The 27,469-nt window shown below is 39.6% G+C and overlaps 5 protein-coding genes across 11 annotated transcripts; 2 read left to right on the top strand and 3 right to left on the bottom strand.

Moving 5' to 3' along the window:
- The first annotated feature begins 332 nt into the window (after positions 1-332).
- LOC104952681 (coiled-coil and C2 domain-containing protein 1A-like) lies at positions 333-2,143 on the top strand. Its single transcript, XM_010779547.1, has 5 exons — positions 333-517; positions 609-681; positions 1,539-1,646; positions 1,740-1,867; positions 2,132-2,143. Exons 1-5 carry the CDS (start codon positions 389-391, stop codon positions 2,141-2,143), a joined length of 450 nt encoding a protein of 149 aa, XP_010777849.1. The 5' UTR covers positions 333-388.
- Positions 2,144-5,922: 3,779 nt separating this feature from the next.
- Positions 5,923-10,013, bottom strand: cc2d1a (coiled-coil and C2 domain containing 1A). 4 transcript variants are annotated; one of them, XM_010779531.1, is made up of 7 exons: positions 9,946-10,013; positions 8,083-8,149; positions 7,754-7,824; positions 7,495-7,630; positions 7,256-7,365; positions 6,635-6,871; positions 5,925-6,533 (listed from the first exon to the last, which is right to left on the bottom strand). In XM_010779531.1, the coding sequence occupies exons 3-7, from the start codon at positions 7,808-7,810 to the stop codon at positions 6,204-6,206; spliced, it is 870 nt and encodes a 289-aa protein (XP_010777833.1). In that variant the 5' UTR covers positions 7,811-7,824; positions 8,083-8,149; positions 9,946-10,013; the 3' UTR covers positions 5,925-6,203. The 4 variants fall into 4 exon arrangements, with proteins under 4 accessions (XP_010777835.1, XP_010777833.1, XP_010777834.1 ...); XM_010779532.1 differs by lacking the exon at positions 9,946-10,013 and adding an exon at positions 8,267-8,288; XM_010779533.1 differs by lacking the exon at positions 9,946-10,013 and having other exon boundaries at positions 5,923-6,533; positions 7,256-7,347; positions 8,083-8,274.
- On the top strand, positions 9,497-13,674 carry LOC104952671 (glucosidase 2 subunit beta-like). 2 transcript variants are annotated; one of them, XM_010779534.1, is made up of 6 exons: positions 9,497-9,832; positions 9,998-10,067; positions 10,617-11,217; positions 11,703-11,830; positions 12,268-12,363; positions 13,462-13,674. In XM_010779534.1, exons 1-6 carry the CDS (start codon positions 9,577-9,579, stop codon positions 13,538-13,540), a joined length of 1,230 nt encoding a protein of 409 aa, XP_010777836.1. In that variant the 5' UTR covers positions 9,497-9,576; the 3' UTR covers positions 13,541-13,674. The 2 variants fall into 2 exon arrangements, with proteins under 2 accessions (XP_010777836.1, XP_010777837.1); XM_010779535.1 differs by lacking the exon at positions 9,998-10,067.
- A 133-nt stretch (positions 13,675-13,807) lies between these two features.
- Positions 13,808-15,130, bottom strand: nanos3 (nanos homolog 3). Its single transcript, XM_010779536.1, has 2 exons — positions 14,284-15,130; positions 13,808-14,175 (listed from the first exon to the last, which is right to left on the bottom strand). The coding sequence occupies exon 1, from the start codon at positions 14,940-14,942 to the stop codon at positions 14,292-14,294; it is 651 nt and encodes a 216-aa protein (XP_010777838.1). The 5' UTR covers positions 14,943-15,130; the 3' UTR covers positions 13,808-14,175; positions 14,284-14,291.
- A 3,134-nt stretch (positions 15,131-18,264) lies between these two features.
- Positions 18,265-25,032, bottom strand: LOC104952669 (afadin- and alpha-actinin-binding protein). Of its 3 annotated transcripts, XM_010779528.1 has the most exons (13): positions 24,642-25,032; positions 24,468-24,510; positions 24,271-24,374; positions 23,725-23,793; positions 23,513-23,636; positions 23,335-23,413; positions 23,125-23,245; positions 22,256-22,409; positions 22,001-22,104; positions 21,766-21,927; positions 18,835-18,949; positions 18,588-18,750; positions 18,265-18,455 (listed from the first exon to the last, which is right to left on the bottom strand). In XM_010779528.1, exons 2-13 carry the CDS (start codon positions 24,508-24,510, stop codon positions 18,335-18,337), a joined length of 1,359 nt encoding a protein of 452 aa, XP_010777830.1. In that variant the 5' UTR covers positions 24,642-25,032; the 3' UTR covers positions 18,265-18,334. The 3 variants fall into 3 exon arrangements, with proteins under 3 accessions (XP_010777830.1, XP_010777831.1, XP_010777828.1); XM_010779529.1 differs by lacking the exon at positions 24,642-25,032 and having other exon boundaries at positions 18,588-18,741; positions 24,468-24,613; XM_010779526.1 differs by lacking the exon at positions 24,642-25,032 and having other exon boundaries at positions 24,468-24,612.
- Between the last annotated feature and the right edge of the window lie 2,437 nt (positions 25,033-27,469).

Genomic DNA, 27,469 nt, shown 5'->3' with positions numbered 1-27,469 from the left:
AAAAAAAGGCAAATTCTAAGAAAAAAATGCATATTTAGAAGAAAAAAAGGCAAATTCTGAGAAAAAAGTCAAATTTGAGATGCATTGTGGGACATGTAGTTTATGGGCAACGTGCTCCTGTAAAGCGGCACGTAACCGTATAATAAACATATTCTTTGCAAGCTCTTGTGGGGCCACATAAAATGAAGTCGCGGGCCGGATTTGGCCCCCGGGCCTTGAGTTTGACACCCCTGTTTTAAACTAACTTTTGTTTTGTATTATTTGTTGTCATCTCTCTTATTCTGTCACACACACACACACACACACACACACACACACACACACACACACACACACACACACACACACACACACACACACACACACACACACACACACACACACACGTATGCTTTGCCTCCATTCAGAGCTGAAGCAGGCAGTGCTGTCACGACAGAGGGAGTATAAGATTGCTGCCATACACGCCAAACAGGGCGGAGACATAGACCTGGCCAAACAGCACTACCACATTGCCAGGGTAACACAATCAATGTCAACGTTATAGCATGAGTACATCTATTTGGTTGTATGTGGAAAAAGTTGAACAAAGTTGATCTGTGTTTTTGCAGAAGATGGACGTGCTGGTGGAGGCTCTGGACCGAGGTGAACCAGTTGACCTGAGCTCTCTACCGCCACCCCCTGGTCAGTGCTGCCACTCTCATGGAGTCCTTTATGACTGCACTGTTCGATATCTTCTCTAGGTTTGGTTTATCTCTCTCAAACTGGTTTAGTGCCTATTTGCCTTTAATGTTCATCAGACCTCACTGCATGACCTCAAACTTTTACTTTACTCTCAACTGATGAGACAAATATTTTATTTGTTTAAGTCCATAAGTGATTGTATACAATACTTTTAACAACTAGTTTTTGTCCATTAATCCAGTTTGATTTCCCTTGCATCTTTCGGACTTCCATACATAATGGTACAGAAGCTGAGATTGCTCAATCTTATACATTGATACTGTATACATATTTTGACATTGACACATTTTTCATCCTTTTGGCTCTGTACACCACCACAATGGACTTGCAATTATACAATCAATATGTGCTTTAAGTGAAGACTTTCAGCATTTCAGCAGGGTATTTACATCCCAAATCAGATGAATGGTGTAGGAATTACAACCATAGATTACATCACATACGTGGTATCCCCTTTTTAAGGGTTAAAGGGATCAAAATTGTGTCCAAACCAGACTGTATATATAAATACAAATGTAAGATTCCATCTCAAAACAACTTGATGCAGTTTAAAGTTTTGTTCTCAATAACAACAACTGATTCCTACATGCTATTCATTTAGTTAATAAATAGCACTGACTAACTATTGATTCACCCTTTGGTAAAGACAGAACTAGGAAGACTGCTTTCCAGAACTTTGCACCGTTTTCAATTATTTTTAATATTGGACCTTTTTTTGTCTGTTATTGTTTTATTTTCCATATATAATAGTTTTGATAATAATAATAACCTATCTCCATCCCTTCACTCACCTGTAGAAGACGTAGTGGCAGCCCAAAGTGCTCCTCCTCCTCTTCAATCTTCCTCTAAACCCGCTGCCCCCGCTGCACCTGCTGCACCTGCACCCACCCAGGTGGCCACTGCCGGTAAGACTCCAATAGCCCTAATCCTTCAGATGATAAAAATGATCTCGGTTGAATTAAAATAATAAAGTGTGTGTGTGTGTGTGTCCTGCAAAGATCTCCCTGCTCCCAGCAGTCTGGGGGAAGCCCTGCAGCAGAGGATGGACATTTACAAGTCAGCAGCAGAGGGAGCCAAGAGCAAAGGAGACGATCGCAAGGCTCGCATGCACCAGCGCATCGTCAAGGTACACACACAAGTCCTTTCATATATTATTGTTATTTTATTCCTCTTAAAAATATTTAATATTTACAGCTTCATCTGAATCCAATACATCATTAGATATTGATATCTACTATTCAAAGATACAGTTAACTATGAGGCACGTTGAATTCCTGTAACTTGGACGCGTTTTTTTTCATTTCCCTGAATAGCTGGTGTGTGACTCACTTTATTTGACTGGAAATACACTCGTCGCTTTGCCCGTAATGACTGCTGTTGCTTATTTCAGCTACCAGAATAACCTGCCATATAGGCTGTCTTGTTCTCCGATGATTGACTGATAAATTGTGACTTTGAATTCAATTGGACTAGGCTGAGGCAAGGTTAATAGATGAAACAAGAACATGAAAGACAGAACTAAAATGTGTTGTTTAGCGAGTGTAATGCTTTTGTAGGAGCAGAAGCACATTTGTGAGTCATGCTTTTGCCAGTAATGTATATATATGAATATATATATATATAGTATATTTATATATATTTATTTCGGGTAGCAATGCAACATTTGCACTGTTTTCTTTCAAAGTTTTCAATTTATGACCAATACAACAATATTTAGTTTGGAAATAATCAACTCTACTTGGCAGCTTTATAAATATTCAAAAAAGCAAATGTATAAACAAAAATATTAGAGCTGTAACATCTATTTTGATATACGATTAATTGTTAAAGACAGAAAATGCTGTTTTCAGCCTCTCCACTACAGAGATATCCTCCCTTTCTCTGACAAATATCATAGTAAAGGAACACGTATGGGTCCAGACTAGGGATGGAAACGATTAATCGAATATTCGAGATTATTCAGTTATTCAAATATGAGTTATGAATATTTTTATTGTAATTTATTTTCTTTTTTTCCCTTTTTTTTTTGGAGGGGTGCCTAAGTTTATTACATATGATCAAATGGAATAATTCAATGACAGTGCCATAGCTAAGTGTGTTAGGTCTAANTTCTCCCGCTTATCCGTGGTCGGGTCGCGGAGGTAGCAGTTCCAGCAGAGCCCCCAGTCAGAGCTGGTTGATGTGGCCAGGGAAAATAAAGTTTGGGGCTCTCTGCTGGAACTGCTACCTCCGCGACCCGACCACGGATAAGCGGGAGAAGATGGATGGATGGAGGTTCTGAAACCTGTAATGTATTGATCAATAAAAGTCTGAATTTTCAAAAAATAAAATCTGAATTTTCTAATTTTCTAAATAAAGTCTGAATTTTCAAAAATTAAAAAATAAAATCTGAATTAAAAAAAAAAAAAGAGAATTTTCTAAATAAAGTCTGCATTTTGAGATTTTGATAAAAATTGAGAATTTTTAGAATTTAATAAAAAGTCTGAATTTTGAGATTTTGATAAAAAGTCAAAATGTTGATAAAAAGTCTGAATTTTGGGGAAAAAGTCAGAATGTTATGATTTTGAGAATTTTCTTTTGAGGTTTTTAGAAATTTTGGGGGGAAAATCCAAATTTTGAGATTTGGATAAAAAGAGTATTGATGAAGAAGACTGGACCTTTAGGTTTGCAGAAGGATTCCACAGAACAGTTTCTCATCCAGTCAACGTGGAGAGAGGCAGGAGCTCTAGATGTTAATCTGTTGATCCAGGATGTTTTCCTTCACGCTGTTGGAAACCACCCGGAGTGTGTGCTGCTCCACCTGCTGTTCAACAACAAGCAGGCTGCTGGTGAATGTAGGGCTTTACCAGCAGCCTGTTAAACAACACGCAGAAGGAAATGCATTTTGATCAATTTCCTTTTTTCCAAACTGCTCGTATGAAATAATTTGACTTTATTGCTAACTTAGCTTTGTTTGTAGCGTCATTAGGAACAAACAAGGAGAGGCTCAGGCTCAACGATGAGCACAGATATTATCAAAATCAGAAACAGAATAACTTTATTAATCCCACAGACGGGACATTTATATTGTTACAGCAAGAACAGAGCCAAAGATAGCATCAAATAAACAAAGAAGCATGGATAGAAATATTACTAATAAAACTAGAAATTACACAATTTACACAATTCCTATCCAGTAACAGTTTAGTGATATAGCACCAGGTGATGGTATTACAGGTGGAAGTATATATTGCACCGCTGTTTACGGTGTATATACGGTGTATTGCATATAAGTACACAACAAACAAAGACCAATAACAACATATAAACAAGAACCTTATGACATGTATTATAAGTGTATGCAGTCTTGTTGTTATTAGTTTTATTTTAACTGCAAAGTCAGCGTTACACACACACACACACACACACACACACACACACACACACACACACACACACACACACACACACACACACACACACACACACACGCACACGCACGTTGCGAGTGTTTATGTATTGTTATGTATGTGTTTGTATGTCAGGGCTCTGGAGGTGAGGCTGGCTCTTCAGGACCGAGTGGAGGTAAAGGGATCATGGTAAGGATTTACACTTCTGATATTTACCTGAAATGTTTAATGGACTTATTTTACTTTCATTCACATTTGAATGTAAAGCTTTATTCGTCAGAGCGGTTCGATTTTTAACCCGTTTTCCAAATACAAATAACGACTAGTGACTTCACATAATCATCTTTTTTGCTGCAGCTGATGTTTTCTATTTGGGTTTTAGATTTATCTTTTTCAGCATTTGTTTTGAACTCTATTTTCTGTGTTTTTCTTTCTGCTCAGGGGTCTTTTGGGGACGGAGGCAGCGAGGGTCCGACTGGACGGGACGGACTGAAGGTATGAAAACTAAAGAAGATTCAAATAAATGGCACAATAAATAGATTAAAAATGTCCTTAATTGAACTAAAATAATATACAAAATATAGCCCCGCCCCTTTTACCACTCTCACTGCCAGAAGGTGAGACCAAGATCGATTTTCAGGAACAATTCAGAATTTTGACATTTCAGAAAAAAAGTAAAAATGTTGTGATTTTGAGTAAAAAGTAAGAATTAAAAATGTCTCCAAATAAAATAAGAATTCAGCAATTCTCTGAAAAATTGTGCATTTTTAGAAAAAAGTACACATGTCATGATGTTGAGAAAAAAGTTTGAACGTTAAAGTGCAAATTTAGAACATTTAAAAATAAAGTGCGAATTTTAAAAATGTAACATTTGCAAAAAGTAAAAATGTTGTAGGATTTTAGAAAAAAAGGAAGCATTTTGAGAAAAACTGTGAAAAATGTGTTTGAAAAACATTTTCTTTGTGGTTTTTAGAAAATGTCAGAATTTTGAGATTTGAAAGAAAGTCGGAGCTCTGAGAATTTCAGAATCAAGTAAGAATTTATAAAGTATTGTAAACAATGAGTTTCATTTGAGATCATTTTCAGCTACACTGCAGTGATCAGATGGTTTTACAGCAGGGGTGTCAAACTCAAGGCCCGGGGTCCAAATCCGGCCCGCGACTTCATTTTATGTGGCCCCACAAGAGCTTGCAAAGAATATGTTTATTATACGGTTACGTGCCGCTTTACAGGAGCACGTTGCCCATAAACTACATGTCCCACAATGCATCTCAAATTTGACTTTTTTCTCAGAATTTGCCTTTTTTTCTTCTAAATATGCATTTTTTTCTTAGAATTTGCCTTTTTTTTAATATTGCAACCATAATGCGAATGTGACTCGCCATGAAATTGAGTTTGACACCCCTGGTTTAAAGGCTCAGGAGGATTACAGGGACATTTAGCGGGGAGCAACTTCAGCAGCAAGAAATTACAAATATGGGATTATGAAAGTAGTCGTTGTTATGGACAATGATTTTTGTGAAAGATAATTGATAGATATATAGTAAATAAATCCCAATTTATAGTAAGCAAAGCTAAAGAAATGTCAGTCAACAGTTAATGAGGAAATGTAAGCAAACCCATTGATCACAAATCATTTTAACCAATAATCATTCAATCATTTTATGCTGATAAACAGACTTCCGGTTTAAAAGTGATTCAATAAATGTAACGTTTTTTTAGTGGAACAATACAGGTTAGAAAAAAAGGCCTCACAGAAAAGGTCTTTTTTTTCCAACAGTAAATATAATGTTTATTTATGTTTATCCTTCTTTTCACCCTTTTGCCTGTTTTCATGATACACCTTTTATTTGTATTTATTTATTATTTTTGATGTTTTCGTTCTTAAAATCTTGACCGTGTACATAATTAGATCTCGTTGTGTAAAGCACTTTGTAATTGTGTTTTTAAAAGTGCTTTACCAATAAAGTTTATTATGATTATTATTACCGCCACATTTTTGCTCTTATAAATTCAGTTCACATTACCAGTGAGTTGTGAAGAGGAGAGGCGTCCACAGGTGACTGAATGTGGTCATATTTGTTTACCTGAGTGCTGTGCGTTGGGCTGGCAGGGGGTGAGGGGAGAGATGGCAGGTGTTCCCGGGGTGATGGCAGCATTAGGCTTTTGTGGCACAGTCAGATGCAGAGGTTTCGCATTAGGAGCTGCAGGAGGCGCCTCCCTCAGAGGCTTCTGATTGGTGGGAGGAGAGGGTATCAGGGCGGGCTCCGGCAGCTCTCGTTCTTTGATGGACTCAGACTCTGCTGGGATGTTGGTCTTTCCGCCGAGAGCAACTGGAGGCGGGATCTCCTCCTCATTGACAGGCTTTCCTTTCTTGAAAGATGTCAACATGGACTGCAATGTCTAGGGTTGAAAAATGAAAAAAAGGCATACACATGTTTTTTCAAATTAAAATGAATATATTTGCTTCAAAATTCTGTTTTAGATTGATATTATTCTTTCACCTTCAAACCTCGGTCATATCTTCGAACTTTGCTTGTCTCCCCTGCAGCCTTGCTTTTCGAAATGGCTGTCTTATACATATCAATGCGCTCCAATAGACGAGACTCCAACCCAGTTGCACCGCTGGGAGCAGCAGGAAGGGATGTGACGCCTGCTTTGGGAGCGGTCGGTGTGACGGCAGGAGGGGTCGGAGCAGGAGTGTGATCCTCATCATCCTCTAAAAACTCATTCAGTTCTGCCTATGTAAGGAAACACAGGAGTGCATACTGTTTATAAATCCAGATATTTAAAGCAAATCAACATCCAAGCTTCACCAGTATATTATAGGTAACGTGAAGTGAAAAGGATTAGGAATGCAAGTAACAGTTCATTTTTATAATCAGATAATTGTTTCAATATTTAGTCATCGTTTAGTCTGTGAACTACCATGCGCATTACATTTGATGTGTATTATCATACAGCACATGACAAAGAAAAGCAGCACATTTAGCAGATAGGAGAAACTGGGAGTAGCCAATGATTTTCATTTTTGATTGGCGGTCCTTGTTTATCTATTAAAAAGAAAATTATTTAAATGAATCCACAAATTGTCAAACGGGACAAAAACAATGTAGCTTTGTTACCAGCAGGTCTTCATCATCATCCAAATCTTCACCATCCACGTCATCATCATCATCCAGGTCTTTCATACACAGAGCTGCCATTCGCTCTATATCTGCCATGGGAACAGGAGCTGTACGTACATAAATACATCACAATCAGCACTTAATCATATACAAAGTACTAGTAAAGGTATCAGAGACAACTGTACTTCACAATGGAACATTTTAACAAATGTCATCAGTGTAAGATTCTTACTCACCTTTGCCATCACCTTTCTTCCCTTGCGTTCTCCCTCCACCTCCTCCCACCAGTTTCAGCAGTTCTGCCTCCAGATCTTCATCATTGCCGTCATCATCCATCCCTCCGCCCGGGGATAGGTCGAGGAGCAGCCCCATCTGAGAAACAGCAAGACAGACAGGCATAAAGAAAGGGACAGAGCTGCTGACTCGTACCTGTTGTTGACATGATAGCAGTAGATATAATGCAGACATCTGACTATCAGACATGACTGGCTTTACCTGTTTGGCTCGTGCTGCCCCTTGACCCCGAGGAGGGGGGTTTCGACTGCGACTCATTGGACTGTTACTACCTAAAAGTTAAAGAGGGTTACTTTAGTTCAGATAATGGAAACAAGGAGAAAGGTGATGAACATGTCAACAAATGACAGTATCCACTGCTAGTGCAGCCCTACATAGTGGGCACTGACTTTAAAAGCAGCCACTTAGTGCAATAATTCAAACTGTTCCCACTGTCCTGTATCAAGTTAGCTTCTCTGCTCGAGTTAGCTCACAGCCAGCACAACATACCATTTATTTTTAGTGAATGAATGTACAGGCACGCTGTTTACCTTGGCAGTTTCACGGACCGTGGTGTGAATGTTTACAGCCAGTCGCGTCGGTTATTTAAATCGAAAACTGCTCAGAAACGACAGGAGAAAAGACAAGAGAGCATATAAAAGCAGGCAGGTGTAATTTTACGTTAGGCTCGAGCTGTCAAAACAAGAACGGTGAGCTCTGGAATTTACTTCCTACATTGTGTCTCCCAGGGAAACGCACATCGAGCTTTACGGCTGGACAAAACACACCCATTACTGACGTAAAACCCCGCCGTGACGTTACACCCAAAGATGCTCTGAAATTCTGCGTACACCTCAAACTTTAGACTATTGTTGTGTGACTGTGGGAAAAGGTATATAACGCGACATTTTGTCACTGTAACCTAATAGTTATTAACTTAAATAATCCTACATTGATTTTTGAACCGCAGCAAATACACTTAATAACGTTACAAAAGTAATATCTCCAAATGTCTTTATTCACTCAGTTGTTGTTAGCTAGCTGCCTTTACTACATTAACTTTTGTTAGCTTACTATAAACTAATCCGTAACAATGGGAAATGATTTGTATTAGGTTAAAGATATTTCTTTTATATGTTGTGTCTTTATTTGTCCTCTTTATTTTTATTCTCAAGGAAAAGGAGATGACCAAAGGAAAAGCAAAGATCAACGGGAGTGGTAAAGCAGATAATATTATAATGTGCTACTGTTTACAGAAGCAATCTAAGTGGTTACCACTTTAACATTAAGTCTCAACCTTAAACCTTAAAAAAAACATTTTGATCACAACACATCTCGATTTTGTTTTGTTTTTTTAAAGTTTAAATACAAAATAAATAGTGACATGATTCTGTTAAAATATATATAATTTTTAAATATTTTAAATGTTTGAAATACCGTTATTTTGAGACTCAACAATAAGTTCTCCTTGATTTATAATTGCTTCCTTTTACCATGAAATGCCAAGTTTAAATATTAATCAGGTAAAGTGATTATTTTAATTGAGTTGGTCCTCATGTGTGCACTTAACTCAGCTCTACTGCAGCCTCGGTCCCTCAGGTCGAGGAAGAGGGAATGTCCGAGTGAGGAAATCTCAGAAACTGTCCAGGCTTCTCGCCATCAACAGGTAATTAAGGTGATTCAAACAGAACTTACATTTACATCTTATCAAGCCAATGTATTCACATGAAGTCTGTTTTGATTTTCAGGACACTGAAGGAAGTACCTCAGCAGTAGATGCCAAACTGCTACAGTCCCACCCGACCCCTGTGCAGGAATCTACTATGATTTCAACTCAACAGCATGAGGCAGAAGGACTCTCCTCTCTCACCAAACAAGACCCTGACACATATGAAAAACATTCAGAAGCAACACATGTGGAGGTTGAAGCTCAAGAAGATCAAGAAGAGAGAGCAGTCGCCAATCACAACAATGTTTCTCAGCCGGAGGAATTTAAAAGAAATGCCGGTAATGAAGGCAACAATATTCAAAAGAACCAGGGGGAAATGACTGCAGTGGAATGTAACAGATCACAAACATGCACCGATCAACTCCAGTTCTTCTTGGCAATCTCTGAAGAGGGTGATAAATTTGCTTTGGATGAGCAAATGGTTGCAAGGGAGAATTCTCAATGTGATTCAGAGAAAAAACAAGAAGCCATCCAAGCAAGAAGCCGTCCAAGCAATGTGAACATGGCTGATGTCAAGGAACTCCCTAAGGAGGCGGCAGCGGGGTTGCCAGCCAAAAAGAAGCGAAGGATGGGTATGTGTGGTCTGACAGAGAGGGAGCGAAGTCATTTTTTGCGCACACAAAAAAATGGGAATAAAAGACAGGAGAGAGTCGAGAAGATAATGATTTGTAATAAAACAGCTGACCTTGTGGCTCAGGAAGAGATGATATCTTCTTCCCCCTTATCATCCATCCCAGCAGGCAGTGTCACAGAACAGGAAGTGCCAGATATACAACTTGAGTCCAGTCACTGTGGAGGGCAAGACAGGTCAGAAACATTTAGTGAGGAATACAAACAACATGTTGAATATCTTACATTTTTGGTTTCTGTTTCACTTTCACATTTTCATGACAACGACCATTGGTGGAAGTCAATAAAGTAAGGATTTAATGCATAACGGGCAGAAAATTAAGCTTTTTTTGCAGAACATTTTAAGATTTCTTGCTTTTCTCAGTTTTACATCAAATTAAAATAAATACTTTGGTTTTTGGAAAGACAAAACAAAACATGAAAGACATCACCTTGGACTTACGAAACTGAGATGTATATTTGTCACTGTCATTTTATAGACCAAACGATAAATCAAAGACGTAATCAGCAGATTAACCAATAGTGAAATAAATAGCAAAGTGTACCCCTTCTTTCTCATACTACTCAATTTAGATTAACATCTGTAATCTATTGTGGACACATTTAGGGAATATACACTGCTTCAGTATAAAAAAAGTTTTTTAAAAGTTTCAATCACTGAATAAAACACAGACAAATATACTTGATCACACATCAGTAATACAATTGATTTGATTTAACACACAGGGAGGAAACAGAAGTCCTCATTACTGTCACTACCTCAGATGGGACCAGTGCTGCATGTGATCCAATGGGAGAGAGCTGTGAGGTTGAAGGTGTCATAGCGCCTGGTCCAGAGCAAACTGCTGACACAAAGTCAGACCCGCCGCCGACAGAGGAGGAAAAGGAAGAGCTTTTGGAGAATCCGGATCAGCAGGAACCTGAGGGCAGCGCTGCTGAGATTCCTGCTGAAAAACCTCAGGAACCCATAGAAGACGGGGAAGATGGGTCAGCAGCAGCAGAACACCAAAGTCTTGCCATCACTTTATACTCTAATCCAACTCAAAATGAGGAGATTGAGAACGGGAATGCGATGGAGGCTGCCGTTCTGCAGGTGAATAGTGACACCAGGACAAGTGAGAAGAAGGAGGAGCTGACTGGTGGTGCTGGGGACGGAGCGGAGGACGGAGCTGGGGACGGAGCTGGGGACGGGGCTGGGGATGGAGCTGAGGCAGGTGCTTCACCCACAGACCCCCAGTCAGGAGGATCGAACACTGTGAAGCTCTGCGAAGCTGCAGCGCTGCCTAGTGGCTCAGAGAGGAAAGACAGCGCGAGTGATGGAACAAAGGTACAACGTGTAACTTACATGTAGCTCGTAGATAAAATATTTGTCATTGTGAGTTAAGCGAATAGTGTTTGTCCTAACATTGCCACACATGATTGTGCAGCTTCTATGAATAATGCAATAGCAACACAATTAATTATAATGAGTTACTGCTGAAACTATTAAATAATTAATCAAACAACAGATAATTGGAATTTAAACACAATTCAGGTGTCATTTTATTCATTACATTATATTTGTTTTATTAGAGAAAAAAACAAATTCTAGCCGGTTCCTGCTTCTTAAAAGAGAAGATTGTTTTCTTCTCTTTTATATGTGTTTGGGGGAAATGGAAAATAGCTTTAAATATTCTAAGCAAAAGCAGGCTTTCCAATTTTCTGACACCCAATCTATTTTGACTAAAAACACACAAGTATAAATGAATTGATAAACACTGAAGGTTGTTTTTTGCTTTACAGAAATGATACATTTATTTTTGTTGCACACAGTGTGATGGTGATAAGGAACACAGTGCTGGATCGACTGAGCCCCTTCAGACCTGGGACACCACCGACCCGTTTGGATCTGGGTACCTGGATTACGTTACTGACTCGCAGCTGAACACTATCAGTCTGAGGTAAGGAAGAAGGGAAACGTTAAGTCCTACAAGTAACCTGACAGTGGTGTAAAGAAAGGGACGGTCGAGAGAAAAGAGCGAACAAGCTCAGGGTTTAGCTCAGTAGAGGTTTGGGAAACTCAGTGGGGTTTTGCTTCTATTGTGAAAAAAGAACGTACAAATTGACAGGTTGTTAGAGTTAAACCTTTGGAAAGGATGTAGGAGCTACTTTGACACCTGAAATAATATAAACAAAGACAGAAGATAATATAACATTTGGACAAAATCTGATTACTGTAATCATTTCCTGTCATGTCTACACGTTTGTTCTTTTGTAAAATGAAAACAAATGTTTAATATTTGAACATGCTTATAGATGGATATATAGAAAGCCTGTAATGAACTGACAGTTCAGATTCACTTTTAGTTGGATACATTGTACACTTTTCTCCATCCAGTGAGGTGGATGTGATGGAGGAAGATCTTGGTTCTCCAGACCATGAAGATGCTACAGAGCTGATCTGTGGGCTCATCAGAGAACTCTCCTCTCTAAAGTAAGGAAAGCCTTCATTTTCTGTTCAATCAAATACTGTATACCCGTATATATTCATCATTCTTTCTCCTTTAGGGGCCCTTTTGTATTGTACTCAGATATTGAGTAAAAGTAGAACTACCAGAGTGCAGCAATACTCTGTTCCAAGTAAAAGTATTGCAATCAAAATGTTACTCAAGTAAACATTAAAAGGTATTAGCATAACAAATGCTCAATATGCAAATTGATCCATTTCAGAATACTATACGATATGTTCTGATATAGTTATTGATGTGTTTTTAAAGCTGGTAAAGGTGCAGCTAGTTGTATTGACTTTGTATATTGCTGGGTAGATTGTGAATTTACTCCAGGTGGAACTAAAGTCTGATTTAACACTTGATTATATTTCGCATCATTAATCCAAATCTGTAAAGTAACTAAAGGTAGGCCTATGACATAAATGTAGTGGAGTAAAAGTAAACAATTTACCTCTGAATTGTAGTCAAGTACAAGTACAAAGTAGCATAAAAGGAAATACTCAACTAAAGTAAAAGTACCTCAAAATTGTACTTAAGTACAGTACTTGAGTTGAGTACATGTACTTGTTTCTTTACACCACTGGCTCTTACCTCCCTTTGCATTCATCTCCTGCTCAGCTCTCTTCCCAGTTGGACTTTTGACTCTTAATTAATTAGTTAATTGGTCGGTTTTTTTCCCCTCACAACCTTCTCTGTGCTCCTATTGGCTGGATGGTGTCATCAGGTTTCAGCCAGATAGCTTGGCACCATCACCTCAGGCTTTGAAGATGGCATGAGGGTACAAATCTAAGTCAAACTAATACACTATGGGTTTAGTGGTAGCCAAAATAAAATGTAAAGACACACATTTTAAACAAAATAAATATAAATAAATTCAGGGTGACTGACTTTTTGATGATCCAAGGCGCAAAAAGCAATAAGTCGTAGTTCATCTTTTACCCTCTTTTCCTGTTAGTCATCCGTACTTAACATCTTCAACCTGCCTGAATGTTGTCAATACTTGTTGTTAATTGCCAAATGTGTAAATAATACTTAAGTTATTGACGCCATTAATCAATAGTTGACCTCTGGTTGCTTTCTAGTCGTAAGGTCATGGCCACTCACAGAGATCTGGAGAACCTGCGGCGTAGCAGTAAAACTTCAAGAAGCTCCAAACGTTGAGGAGGAAGTCCCTTCCACTAAGATGTTCATTGTTGACCCATGGTTTGTGAGTAATGAAGGTGTTTGAGTGTACAAATGTTAAAATGTATCACTGTTTACTGTGTTTTTGTATAACTGACAGCTGGATTGTTACGTTTAAAGTCTTAGTTCTTCCCAAAATAAAGCGTTGTTAAGTTAGTCTTTAAGTATCATCTGCTATTGGACATACACTCATAGCTAAATGTTGACAAAGAATACACACAAGAGATTTTCATTTACATATTTATATTTTCTGGCATACATTAATATTCACACAATTTTTAACACTGAGCTGAAGAGCCACAGGTAAATCATTCAAAAATAAAAATAAAACACAGCTAGGGAACAGATACTTACTGTACACCTCAAAAGAACAAGTCACTAATTTCTTTAAAATGTTAAAATGTTGACATGGAAACATGATGTTGCTTCAATCCAAGAACAGGGGATATGAAGCTGAACATGTTTTAAAATATGTAAAATAAACATACATTTTACATTATGTATTTTTTCTCTTCTTACAAGCTTAATATATTGAGGACGTTCTTGAAATACTTCACAAAACCAACACACCAAACAGACGCTTTTAGAGAAGGCTCGACTGACAAATAGAATAGCTGGAAAAAAATTATAATCAGCATTATAGAAGGCTAAAACAAAGCCACACTGAAGAACATTAAAAGATAACATAAAATAACATTCAGCCTTCTAAATCTTATTGCTACCTGTTAGTTCAGCGTCTGCACTTCTTGTACACGGAGTCGTACGCTCTGTCCACCTTCGGGCAGAAGCGCTTGGTGTGGGCTTTGGCCCCAGTGGCTCCGCACAGGGTACACACGTACTGCTGCAGGTAGGGACACATAACATCTCCGACCTGGTTCTTCAGCCAGTGGGATGTGCACACCAACTCGGACTCGCCGTTGTGCCGGCAGAAACTGCAAGACATGCGCGCAGGCAACGCAGGTGACAATGGTGAAGTCTGGGTTTTCAAATAAGAGGATTTATTTCGGTCTTTTGGTCCCCGGGAGCCCATCGGTCTTTGAACTACCCTTGGATCGATAGCGTCTGGAAAACCAGCACGATAGCTGTCAGTGGAGTACCCCGACCCATCAGGTGGTGGACGAGACGCAGACCCAAACAGCGAGAATTCTGCCCAAATGGCGCCACGTTGGCTGCCTGCGTTAATGCGCTCCGGCATTATCGCCCCACACTGACCATCAGACTCCGGGTTCGGAACTTCGGGGGCCGGCAAGGAGGACCCAGCTGCCGTGTGCTGGATCATCTCTCTGACCGTGTCCGGCAGTTCTATGTTGTCATTCCAGTGCTGGAAACCATCTCTGTCAGACTTCAAGTGATTAAAAAGTCCCCAAAACAAGCCGTTCATTCTAGCTTCTTTCGGAAAAAAAAAATCGGGTCTTGTGTGGCACAGCGCTCACAGAGGGACGAGCGAGTTGTTGACTTTGAAATAACAAGGTAAAGGACAGCAGCTGACGCACGCCTCCTAACGCGCGAAACAAGATTTTGAACTAATTTGAAATTGGGTAAACGTGGTTCTCAGAGGTGCACACCACCACTCCTCCCAGGAGCCAATCAGTGTAGCTCTTCAGTGTGCCGGTGTTATGCCGTAGATTGAAGCCCTGTTCGCGGGGACGCGCAAAGGTGATATAACATACATATGTCAGACACTGTTATTGTCAAGCAATCCTAAAAGATAATGTGTTCAAACTGGCTTCACTCGCTTTAATTGCTCCTTTGAATGTAATTTTCCTCTGTGGTTTACTCTGGGCCCAGAAGGTGAAAAACTAAAGAGGGGCTTCCATGTCCGGCAGAGAAGGTGTTGTGGCTGGCTGCCGGATATGGAACCCCCCCTATAATTTTGTACCTGCTGGGCCCAGAGTAAAATGCTTTGGTGAGCACAAACTAGATGGGAACAGGCAACACCAGTGTGATTTTGGTGAGTGTATGACTATCCTGGACAAAGATATAGGGGGGGTTCCAAATCCGGCAGCTACAACACCTGTTTTTAAACATTGAAAACATATGTAACATTTGATAAAGAAAACGTTCAGAAGACCATTATGACAATTTAATGAGAAAAATCAAATATGAGCAGCATATCCGCATCTAAATGTTATACTCTTCAAACTGTGGGCAGGAAAGACAGAAAGCCGAGTGCAGGTGGTTGCATGATGATGTGGAAGCATTAAGTAAACAATCTAGATTTTTACCACAAGCATAAAAGAACAGCTTCCCACTAAAACCGAGCAGCTCGAGTTTAACCCTATTCATTTAGGGCTGTCTTTTCAAATGTTACTGAGTGAAGCTCTCACACAAAAACCTGCTCCTCCCTCGCCTTACTTTACTTTTTACTTTACTTTAATACTTTATTGGTTTTGATCTGTTTCCAGGGATTACACCATGACACAACATCACCAAAGCATTATACCGTAACCAGTTTCCTTTTGTGAGACAGCGTTCGGCAAGGTTTGGCAGGGTTTAAGGTTAGTGTGTTCACAAGGCGTTTCACCCTTCCCTTCATAATTACAAACCACATCATCATCATCATCATTCATATATTTATGAGTATGTCAACATAAAAACGTGAAAACACACAGGATGTTGGCACAGAGCCTAACAGGCGTCTGCGGTACAGTTGAGATAGGAAGCATTGTTGGGAAATAGGTGTGGTATCGGCAAGGGCACAGGAAGTTGGGGGACAGGGAGAAAAGACGATATTTTATTATGTGAAGCACTAAATGGTTTTAGACAAATATCGACTCTTTGTTTGTAGATATCTACTAAACTAAAGCATACAAATAAAGAGAGTAATGTAGGCCTGTTATACTGAGTGATATATGTTATACACACTGCTCTGCTTTCTGCACGGACCTCAGAGCTGTTCTCACTGTAAACATCGTGTCGCGATGCAGAGCTGTCATTGGCTGAGATAAGTCTGGCCTTGCGTCACGACTCTTTTAAACATCACTGTTGCCGGAAATACATCCGCGGAGGAACCATCAGTGTATCCTCGGTTATAGCTCCTCCAGAGAGCCTGCTCGATGCTCGGTCCTCGATGTGTATTTAGAGAAATTAGATGTCCTTCAACATGGCTCGCTGAAATCAATTTCCGGGTTACTACCCGAGGAGTCCAGGAGGGGAAATTAGAGAATTGAGAAGCCTTTATTGACTCATGAACATGAACCCTAAATGCTTGAATGCCAACTCATTACAAAGGTTAGGATTATTCCAGCACCACAGCCAAAGCACAGAAATTCTCCCTATTCACTGATTCAAGAATATTTTTATGAGATAATAGCCGTTATCTGCACTCGGTAACAATGAAGAACCTGCCTCGGTTCACACCATGGTTCTGTGGCCTAGTCGAGTATCCTTCCCGTCGAATCAGATAATGTTGCATATTTAAATACCACGCTTTGTGTGTGTGTGTGTGTGTGTGTGTGTGTGTGTGTGTGTGTGTGTGTGTGTGTGTGTGTGTGTGTGTGTGTGTGTGTGTGTGTGTGTGTGTGTGTGTGTGTATGACAGTATGTATGTATGTATGTATGTATGTATGTATGTATGTATNGTTCATCAGTATTATAATCAAAAAGAGAAATATGAACGTTAGTTTTTACTGAAATGATCAAATAAAGTCAACATTTCACTGAGCTGTGTGGGGTTTGTTCAACTTTTAAAAGATGTTTGAATGGTGATATACACAGTGATAGATGTTAAGGACTAACGTTTATAATAAATACATTTGTATTGATGTTAAGATCTTTTCGTACAATCATAAATATTGGGATCATTTGTATTAATGTGGACCGGAGGGAGAGGGTGACGAGCATAAATTTCACTTTCCTTTTTTATTTAAATTCCAACTTTGGTCATGAAGAATATGTTTCTCTGTTGTCCACGTTCATAAAGCATAAAACCACAGCATCAGAGCACGGTGCAGTCTCTAGATGAGTCCCTCGTTCTTATTAAACATCCATGTTGTAGTCCGTTGTATAGAACACTGTCGTTTCCATAGTTTCACCACAGCAGCAGACGCACACAATGACGTCCACTGGCGCATCATAAACATGTCGGATAGTGAAAGTGCATTCGGATTCTCTAAAGTACCGCAGTCTCTTCTCCTAAGTCCTTTTGAATTCTCCTATCCACTATCCCTTAACCCCGTGACGTTTCACTCAGAGGTCAAGGAGAGAGGGTTAGAATTTAGGAGCTGATTTTTGGATTATCGGAACGCAACCCGGTCGTTGACTGGTCATAGCATGCTATTCTGGCCGCCCCCCCAGCATGGGTTTTGTCTGTCTTTTTAGGTTTTGTTTGTAAAACTTAGTTACTTCGACAATACTATTTAAAAAAACAAGTCTTTAATCTTTAAATGTTAATCTTTTCAAATGTAATCAGTAATGGTGATTGACCTTGAGGTGCTGGTAAAATATTTCAAGTGGCTACCTGCCTACTTTTACTTATCCACACGGGAGACAAATACAAATGTTATATATTATACTGTAAACATTTTTTTTACATGCATGCCAAAAGTGTCTCTGAATAGTACGACAACGATGTGAGTCAAAATGCCCAACATAGTCAAAAATGCCATAATTAACCACTTTGAGAAAACGCCAGGGAAGATTAACCAAAAAGTTGATTTGTTTTAAAACTGCACCGTGGAAGAAAATAACACAGGATAACATTATAATCAGCCTTTATTTATTTATTTTTTAAAAGTTGGAAATAAGGTACAATAAGTTTTTTTTAATATATATATTACCACCTATCATCAAAAGTAGATTCAAGTGACCAGTCTGTAGGAGGAATCTGGAGTGTGTGCACCATCCTGTTTGCCCGGCCGTCCCATGTCTCCGACTGGTGGTCAACATCGCTGGTTCTGAGGGAGAGGACAGGAAAAGAAGAACAAAAAAAAGGGGGGAAATTACTGAAAATGTTTTTTTATGGTTTATTCTGCATTTTTATTTTTTCTCTCTTCATGCCATTGCTATCAATACAGGACTTGACTAACCTGCAGTTGTAGGACAGATTGAGGGCGGAGTAGAGCTCAGGAGTGCTGGGGGTGTGTACCGTGACTCCATAAAGAGCGGCTGTCCCCAACTTGGTCGGAGATGGAGTAATGGGAAGACAACCAGATATGCCAGTGGGCCCCAAGCTACAGAAATCTGGAGCCACTAAACATCAGGTTTTTTTTAATTTTATTATTTTACCACATTAGTGATTACACATCACTTAGTTTAATTTAATTGCATACTCACTGAGAACACTGCCCTCTGTCCTACTGTTGGTTGGAGCTCCTTTGCCAGAGCGAGGTGGCTCACACAGATAGTTCTGCTTCAGGAGAGAGGCCTTGTGTTGCTCAAAATCACAGCGCTGTACAAACAAACAGTGAAAAAAGCAGCTTTTAAAAAAGGCGAAACACTACGGTGGACGACAGGTGCAAAGGAGCTACAACGGCCCAAACACTTCCATCAGCAGAAACGCTGTGCAGTTAAAAAAAACGATGCAAATATGAAAACACAAACGTGCCAAAACACATGCAAATGAAGAACCACTTTACCAACTTCATAAAACTCGCAGCCTTTACTAAAAACGCTGAATAAATGCAGCAAAACACCAACAAAAATACCGCTGCAGGAAGCTCAAAGCGGCAATGGGGACAATAAAAAGTCATGCACACAGCTGGGACCGGAGTGCGTGTTGACGTATGGGGATTATATATACACAAGTTGGCCAACTGTCACCATTTGCAGAGGTAGTCTGTTTCATTATTGTAAGTGTTTTATCAGTATATTTGAAGATTTGGTTAGCTTCGTTAGCTAGCTTTCTGCAGCGCGTTTTTCCTAATTGAGTGTTTTGGGCCGTTGCAACGCTTTTGCACTGTCGGCTACCGGAAGACACTACTAGTAGTGACGTTACGTATTGCGCCGAGGCTTCGGAGCGTGTGTCGAGTTACCCCGAAGCTTTTTGTGAAGCATGTATCGAGGCTTGTATCGTTTTGGGCCAGTGACGTCATCGATGACAAACGAAGCCTCGCTACCTGTCGATACCACGTGACTGCTTCAGGAAGCGATTCAGATCGGTTGAACCGTTGAACCACAACGCTCATAATACCCATGGATGAATAATAAGAACCATATTACCCCTCCTGTACCCGGGCACGCTGGTGACACGATGAAATTAAAAGAGCTCAGAACCTCACTTATATAGAGGTCGGAACATGTCATAAATATAAATGATACAAGCATAAATAAATGTAGGAATAAAAACATGAATAAATACAGGAATAAATATCTTAGTGTTTTCAGGGAGATTCGGCGTGTGTGCTGTGGCTCAGCTGGAAAGCAGTTGACTCACGACCGTAGGGTTCCTGGTTCAACGACTCGTCAATACGTCTTTTTTGTTGTTTATAAAAGCTACAGCTGAATGAGATAATGTAGTTAATAAATGTATTCTTTGATATGGTTTAGCCTTTCTCAGGCCCCAGCACCCCTACTTCCCGCGGCTATGCTAAGGAAAACAAATCCCCCTTTGCAATGTTTACCAGCCTCCTTAGGCTTTTCAATCACAATCAACTGGAATAAAAACAATATTTTTAACATGAAAATATGATTTCATGTTCATTGTTTAGAGTTATTCTAAGGCTTTACTCATTGGGAACTCGGTATGAGACAGTGATTCTCAAATGGGGGTACGCGGACCACTAGGGGTATGTTGGGGTACTGCAGGGGGTACGTGAGATTAAAAAAAAGGTTAATTAAAAAAAATACCATGCATGATTTCAAAAATAATCTTAGTACAATAAGTGAAATAGAAAAAACATTTGTATAAAATATATTTTTAGAACCACCAAGGGGGTCCTCATATAAACATGTCAAATGTGTGTATTGTATTGTATAGTTTTTCATAATATATAATTTTGTTCATTGGTTTGTTAAATATATATATTAATTCAATTGAAAAACTCCTTGGAAAAATCGTATCTGTTCTTTTTTTGAAAAGCACTGAGATAGAGCACACTGTTGAGATTTCCAATTTGCCTGTTTTACACGCTTTGACCAGCGGGGGGTTCATGTTCAAATGAAGCCCATGATGAAGCTTCATGAGATGAACCCTTTGCGAACCAATTGGCTGGAAAGCTTCAAAGCTTCATAAGGCTTCATCTCGCCATCACTAACTACTAGCAAAAATGTTGGGGATATAGAGTGGCGAAGTCACGCCCATCTACTTCCGCCCCATGGGACCTTATTTCTGAAAAATAATGTATTGAAGTCAATGGAGAGAGAAAACGTTTGAATTGTGCCACGAATTACATATATGATGTTTGTCAATCTTAAAAAATTATTTCCATGTCACAGTTTGTCTTAAAACTGTTGAAATATAAGACTATGAACAATACGCAACTAGAAAGACTAAAATCCCAGAGTCACGTACATTAACGTTACACATTACACTCGTGTTACTCACCGAAACCTTGTAAAGCCGGTCCCGCATGCTGGCTCTTACGGAACCGACTAACTCCCCTTTTGTGTATGTACAGTTCTCAACATGGCCAGACTTGTAGTGATTTTCACCTCTTTTAATACTTTTCACTTTGAAAATGTGAAATGTGCTAACGTGACGGCCATCTTGGTGTTGCAAGACCAGAGATGTAGTTCATTGAGCGCTTCACACAAAAAATGTGTTAGTTCACAGTTTCACGACACATTTAATTTGTTTTGACTTGCAAAATTATCGTTTAAATTGACAAATATCATATGTGTAATTCGTTGCACAATTCAAACAGAATCAAAAGATAATCTTTCTCTCCATTGACTTCAATACATGATTTTTCCGAAATAAGGTCCCATGGAGGTCCCCCGGAAGGGGAGGGACTTCACCACTCTATAATGAAAAGGCAATTAGAACATCTAGATTACACATTCAGATATAGATTTATTCTAAATTCACTAAAAGTTAGCATTAGAGAAACATTTTAACAGAACATGTTGTCTTTGTCTTAGTGTAAGAAATCAACTGGTTTGAAACTACTACTGAAAATGCACATTTAGACAAAGAGAGATCCGTCCTGTTTCCACTTCCGTCGGGGTAGTTTCCCCCGTCCGCATAAAGTATGTAAGGACAGAGGGTGTTGTGTACTGTACAGATTATAAAGCCTGTTGAGGCACATTTTTTAATTATCCTCCCACCTCATGGCTTAGTCGGATGGCAGCTTCAGTGAAGGACTTCCTCTCCCTCTCAAAAGTCCGCCTCTGATGATCGAGCTCTGCCCAGCGCATCTGAAGACGCTCCCACTCTTCCAAAAAGTAGGAATCAGCCAGTTCAGAGACGACAGGGGAAGCAAAGCTGTCCTGCAGACAAAAAGGTAGCATTACAAAGTCTGACACTAGCAAAACGTCATATGAAAGTGTGTTTGAACCACACCTGTAGAAGCTGCTGTTGAATTCTTACAAGCTGTTGACTCTCCTTTAGTTCACAATCTAGTCGAGCCGAGAGCTTCTCATGGTCGGTACCAACACCAGTGTGGCCTAAACACAATTAAGTGATAGACACTACATGTGAATACGTTAAAATATGTCAACTAATACACAGAAATAACCCCAAAATAGACAGCTTAATAATACTTTTTTTCATTTTGGAAGTCACAACTTTAAAAGATTGCTAAATCCGGCAGTTTACCTTCAGAAGAGAATTCAGCCAGTCTGCTCTGCACCTGCCTCCAACTCCGAACCACTCCTCCTGTTACATGTTCCCCCAGCGCTCCCTCAGCCTCGTCTAGCCTTTTGTCTTCAGTCTGGGAATCATCCTGAACATCCAGCACGTCAGACAGGCTCTTTAAAAACAAGGTTAGACTGGTTTTATGTTGAATATGTATCTTACTTTCCAGCATAATCACTTACAAGATCAACAAAAGAATATCAACACAAGATAGTTTTAGAAGCTGTTCTGGGGCTTTTGATGATCTACTACCTATGATGATCTACTACCTATGTTCTAAATGCATTATCTTTTTTTTAATTCACACACAACACAACATCTATAGCACGTCTGAGCGTCCTGGTAGAGGGATCCGTCGCCTGTTGCTCTCCCCATTAACTGTGGGGTTTCTTTGGAAGTTTTTCCTTGTCCGATGTGAGGGTCTTAGGACAGAAGGTTTCGTATTCATATTCTGTACAAACTGTCCCGAGACAAATGTAAACTTGGTGATATTGGGCTATATAAATAAACTTTGAGTGATTGACTGAAACTTGTATTCAGCAAACTCTGCTTTAACTCCCAAAACAAACTATTTTCTTCTTCAACTAAGGTACAGCAACATGGTACTCTTTATCATATCACTGCAGGGCATTTGTCCTTTCATCACTTTTCTGTATATATTTAACATACAAAGCGTCTGCTGAGGAAGACCATTCGATTCAATTGAGAGTTGCACGACAGCAAAGTAACTATACAAAAGAAATCATCCTTTTCAGATCCACTTATAGTTTGTCAGATTTATTTTTGGCAGAAGGACTAATGCTAGTTACTGTCTTTCGTCTTTCTCTCACATGCTCCATGTCGACTCTGAGCCCATGAAGTAAAGTTGTGAGGCTGTGGCGCAGCTTCATGGCCTCCCTGAGCTCGGCTTCTCTGCGCTCCAACATCAGATGCAGTGTGGCCTCTTCTCGTCTACAAGATGGAGAGAGAGAAAGGGTTAGAAAGGAGGTGGAGAACACATTTGAAGGGCTATATCTATAAATCAGAGAGTGATATCTTACTTTGCAGTGGACCTTAATGATTTGATTGGCGGTTCTCTTTTGCCTCGACCTCCAGAGGGAATGTTCAACACCTCTATGGCTATAGAAAACAAGGCAATATGGGAAATGTTTTGTGGTTTAAGAAAACATGGATGAATATTGTGTGGATTTAGCTGATGCAGGACAGATTGAGCCTCACAGGGTCCCTTCTCTCGGTGTCGTTCAGTGAGCTGAGACATTCGCTCCTTCAGTCGGTTGATGTGCTGCTCTCTGCGCTTCAGCTCGCCCTCCTGCTGGTTACCCCGCAGCTGCAGACGAGTGCACTGGCGACAAGTTAGAGATTATTTTGTGAAGGGGGAGATGTTTGAAATGTATTCAGATAGTCACATATCTGCCACACATAATACATACCTTGGCCCGTTCATATCTCAGTGTATCCTGCAATCTGGCAACATGCTCAGACATCTCCTTTAGTTGCTCCTTCAAGGTAGAGGTTTAGATTTCCCCGCAGAATAAAACAAGTGCATATTTTGTGGAAAATATTTAAAACATGCAATAAAACTGAATATTTCCATCTGACAACACGTGTCATAATTCATGTATTCTCTCTATCTGATATTTCCCAAAGGACAACAAATGGAGTGTCATTTGTTTACATAGTCAAAAGTATGTGTCAAAAAAGAGCAAGCAATCCAATCATCTTTTCATCCAAGGATGATTTCACTTGACATAACAAACCCAGCAAGCTTTTGAGATGCCCTGTTGAAATACTGTATAAAGAAACATTATTTTATTCTTGTGTGCAGGCCTTTACTATGAACTGCTATTGACACACACTGTTCCACAAATGGGACAATAGTTATATAGTTTTGAAAGAATAATTGCTGATTTAAGAAAAAGACAAAAGAAAATGTGAAAACGATATCCTATATTTAATTCACTTCATTATTTACCCACCCCGAGGGAGTCTCCGTGCTCTCTGTGCTCCTCCCTGTCCGCCCACCAGGAGTCACTTGGAGAGAGCTCCTTCTGAGGGCTGGGGTCCCTGAGCAGAAAGGAGTCTGTGGTACAAAAGACAAGTAGGGGGAAGGGGACAGAGAGTTGTAAGTGGTTGTGTGGATTTAATGTGTTTCCAGCATGTGTGATAGTTTTACCTGAGTGTCTTCCAACTCTCTTCTGGCCAAACCTGGAAGCCATCTTCATGCCAATTCACAAAAGAGCATCAAGACAGAGCAAATGTTAATCAAATATAATTGTAAGTGGTGTGCACAGGATTAAAACATTTGACCTTTTTACTATGGAAAACAATAATGTGTCAAGTGCCTTACCTGAGCAGAAAGGTAAACCCTCCTCAGACAGACACTGCCGGTTTTATTTCCAGGTGATGTCACTTCTGCTGATTACCTCCATTAGCCAAAAGGAAGCTTCAGGATCAACATGATTCAGCCAGTTGCTTTTGCCCCAACATAAACTTGTGCACATGGTTTGAAAGTATTGTTTACTTTTTAAATAAGGAGCTGGAGGTGTTGTAGGCCCCATTTAAAGAAATATCCATGATTAGAAGAGAAAACTTGATAAGAGACACACTCAGCCTTTAAAAAAAGATGTTGCCACTCAAACTGATTAAAGTCAGAAAATGGTCAGCATGTCATGTCACCTGTCAAGTAAATTAGAGAATGATGTTCTGCTACACACTACATGTATTACCTGGATGTGTTGTTGTTTTTCCATACATATATCAATAAATCATCTGAGAAGTCTTCCACGACCCTTTCTGTATATAAAATAACAACCTAGTACAGAACATGCTGTTAATCTTCTGTGCTAATGGTGCTGCTTGTCAGCTATTATCCTGTGCATTTATGACACTGTGGCCAGATGTCCCCATAGTCTTTATTTGACCAAGTACATTTAGTCCAGCAGTTCACCAGCCTACAAAACAACAACCCCATTCACTTTACTTCCCTATATTTAGCTGCCTGAATCAGAATGAAATAAAAGACGTAGCAACCTTTTAATGTGACACTTTTTCCACCTGTTCGTGTGTTAGTAGCAACAATAAACTAAAAGCGTGTGAGTCATGGCTGGGCCTCTTTAATCACTTGAGCAATCACAGAGCCGGCCAGCTAACCAATCAGAGCAGACTGGGCTCTGGTTTCAGACAGAGAGTGAAAAGATTTGTTGTTTAGTGGGAAGATGACAAATTACTAAATTTTGCGGTTTTAGAAATAAGCCATCCATATTAAAAAGAGATTTTTCTTTATATTAAAAAAAGAAATCACATACAACAATTAGTCAGTGTCCGAAAAGTTTAATTTTGAAAAGGTTACAGACAGGAGCAAAGTTAGAAAAGATTAACGGTGTCAAAAGTTTTGGTTAATTGGAATAAGATTCCAGTGTGGAGAGCGATGAATGCAACAAGTCACTGCAGCATGATTCATTCAATACAAACACTTTGTAAGTCTAGAGCAGATATATTAACATTGGCTGTTTGGCCATTTATATATTAAAAGTGATTTACATGAAATATACTCCAGGTTTCCCTATCCAAACAATGTAAGGCATGTGTTTTTAAATTAGAGGCAGAAACATAGAGGTTAACAATAGAAACCCTAAAAGTTAAAATGTTAAATATATACAGAATAGCGATGAAAGGACAAATGCCCTGCAGTGATATGATAAAGAGTACCATGATGCTGTACCTTAGTTGAAGACACCAATTAATTTAGCTCAATAGCTACCACTTTATCTGTTGGCACACAATACAATATAGTGTATATAAATGTATATATATAACAGAACATGTTCTGATTCTTAAACAGCACCTGGTTTAAATTAATGTTTGACCTGCCATACAAAACAAAAGAGGAATTTGCACTTTCAGTAGCCAATGACATGGGTGGAATTTCACTGACAGGAGACGGGCACCATTTGGTCAGGAAAATTACAATAAGACATGTTTAGTACTAGGTAAACCAAGAACGGCTTAATCATTAGTCAAGATAGAGTCGATACATTTTTTTTTTAGATAACATTTAGAATTTGGCCCCGTTTTAAATGAAATTGATAGGAGTTATGATACTATTACATTTGGCAAACAACTGGAGCAGTTCACTCCCCCGAACCCATCAGTCCCATGTTGCATCATCCCAAGAGGAGCTGCTGGTCGACCTACAGCGACATCGAGTAGAAATGAAGAGAGCCTTCGCCGGGTAAATTCAGGAATCCTCCACCTTTCCTTCTGCAGTAGACACATAAAGAAGTCAATACATTCATAGGCATTTTTCTCTGAAGACATTATATTTCACATTAGGGAAAACAAAGGAGTAAATAATAGAAATTAATCAAGCTTATATGGTAATAATGTTAATCTGAATGGGGTTGTTTGTATAAGATTCAGGGAATATGGTGAAAGAAATATTCTTATATAAAAAATTCGTAAAACAGCAAATATGTCTGTTTCTTTAAGCCAGGATTAACTTAAATGCATGTCACCATCATGTGTTATAAGAACAAAAAAGTTCACAGAGTTGTGGACAGTAGCAATGTGTGATTAGACTAATCACTAGCAAGAACCATCAGATGTACGGCACTTTCTTTGCTTGAAAAACAACTTAAAAAGGTCCCATGTCATGGCCATTTCTACTGATCATAATTCCATTGTTGAGGTCTACTAAAATAGATTTATATTGTTCAATGTTCCAAACTCACATTGGTTTCTCATCCAGCATCTCTAGTATGTGTATTCACTCTGTCCTACACGGCTTGTTGGAGCTCCTGCCCCCGCCCTCCCTGTGAGCCCAGTGGCCGTCTGCGAGACAGCGAGAGACAGCGAGACACAGCGAAACCCAGCCCGAAACACAGACACACCCGCAGCCTGGCTGGGAGTTTGTGTGTGTGGCCAGGCTAAGTTCCGCAGTATCTCGCCGACCCCACACCAGTGAGCCAGCTCACACTGTCCCGCTCCTCGCAGCAGCGAGGCTCGCAACGTCCCTCCGAGTGTGTGTGTGTGAGGAAGTCCGCGGATTGGTCCAAAAGTAACGGCTCCGCGGACGTAACGGTAAGCAGATTGGGCCATTGTGACCAATCTGCGGAGCCGTTACGTTACGTCACGTCACTATACCCAAATACGTCACTATACCCAAGAAGTAAACAA

The sequence above is a fragment of the Notothenia coriiceps genome, unplaced genomic scaffold, assembly GCF_000735185.1.
Source record: "Notothenia coriiceps isolate Sejong01 unplaced genomic scaffold, NC01 NC01_scaffold00020314, whole genome shotgun sequence".
Classification (NCBI taxonomy): domain Eukaryota; kingdom Metazoa; phylum Chordata; class Actinopteri; order Perciformes; family Nototheniidae; genus Notothenia; species Notothenia coriiceps.
This window is presented reverse-complemented; position numbering and strand designations above follow the sequence as displayed.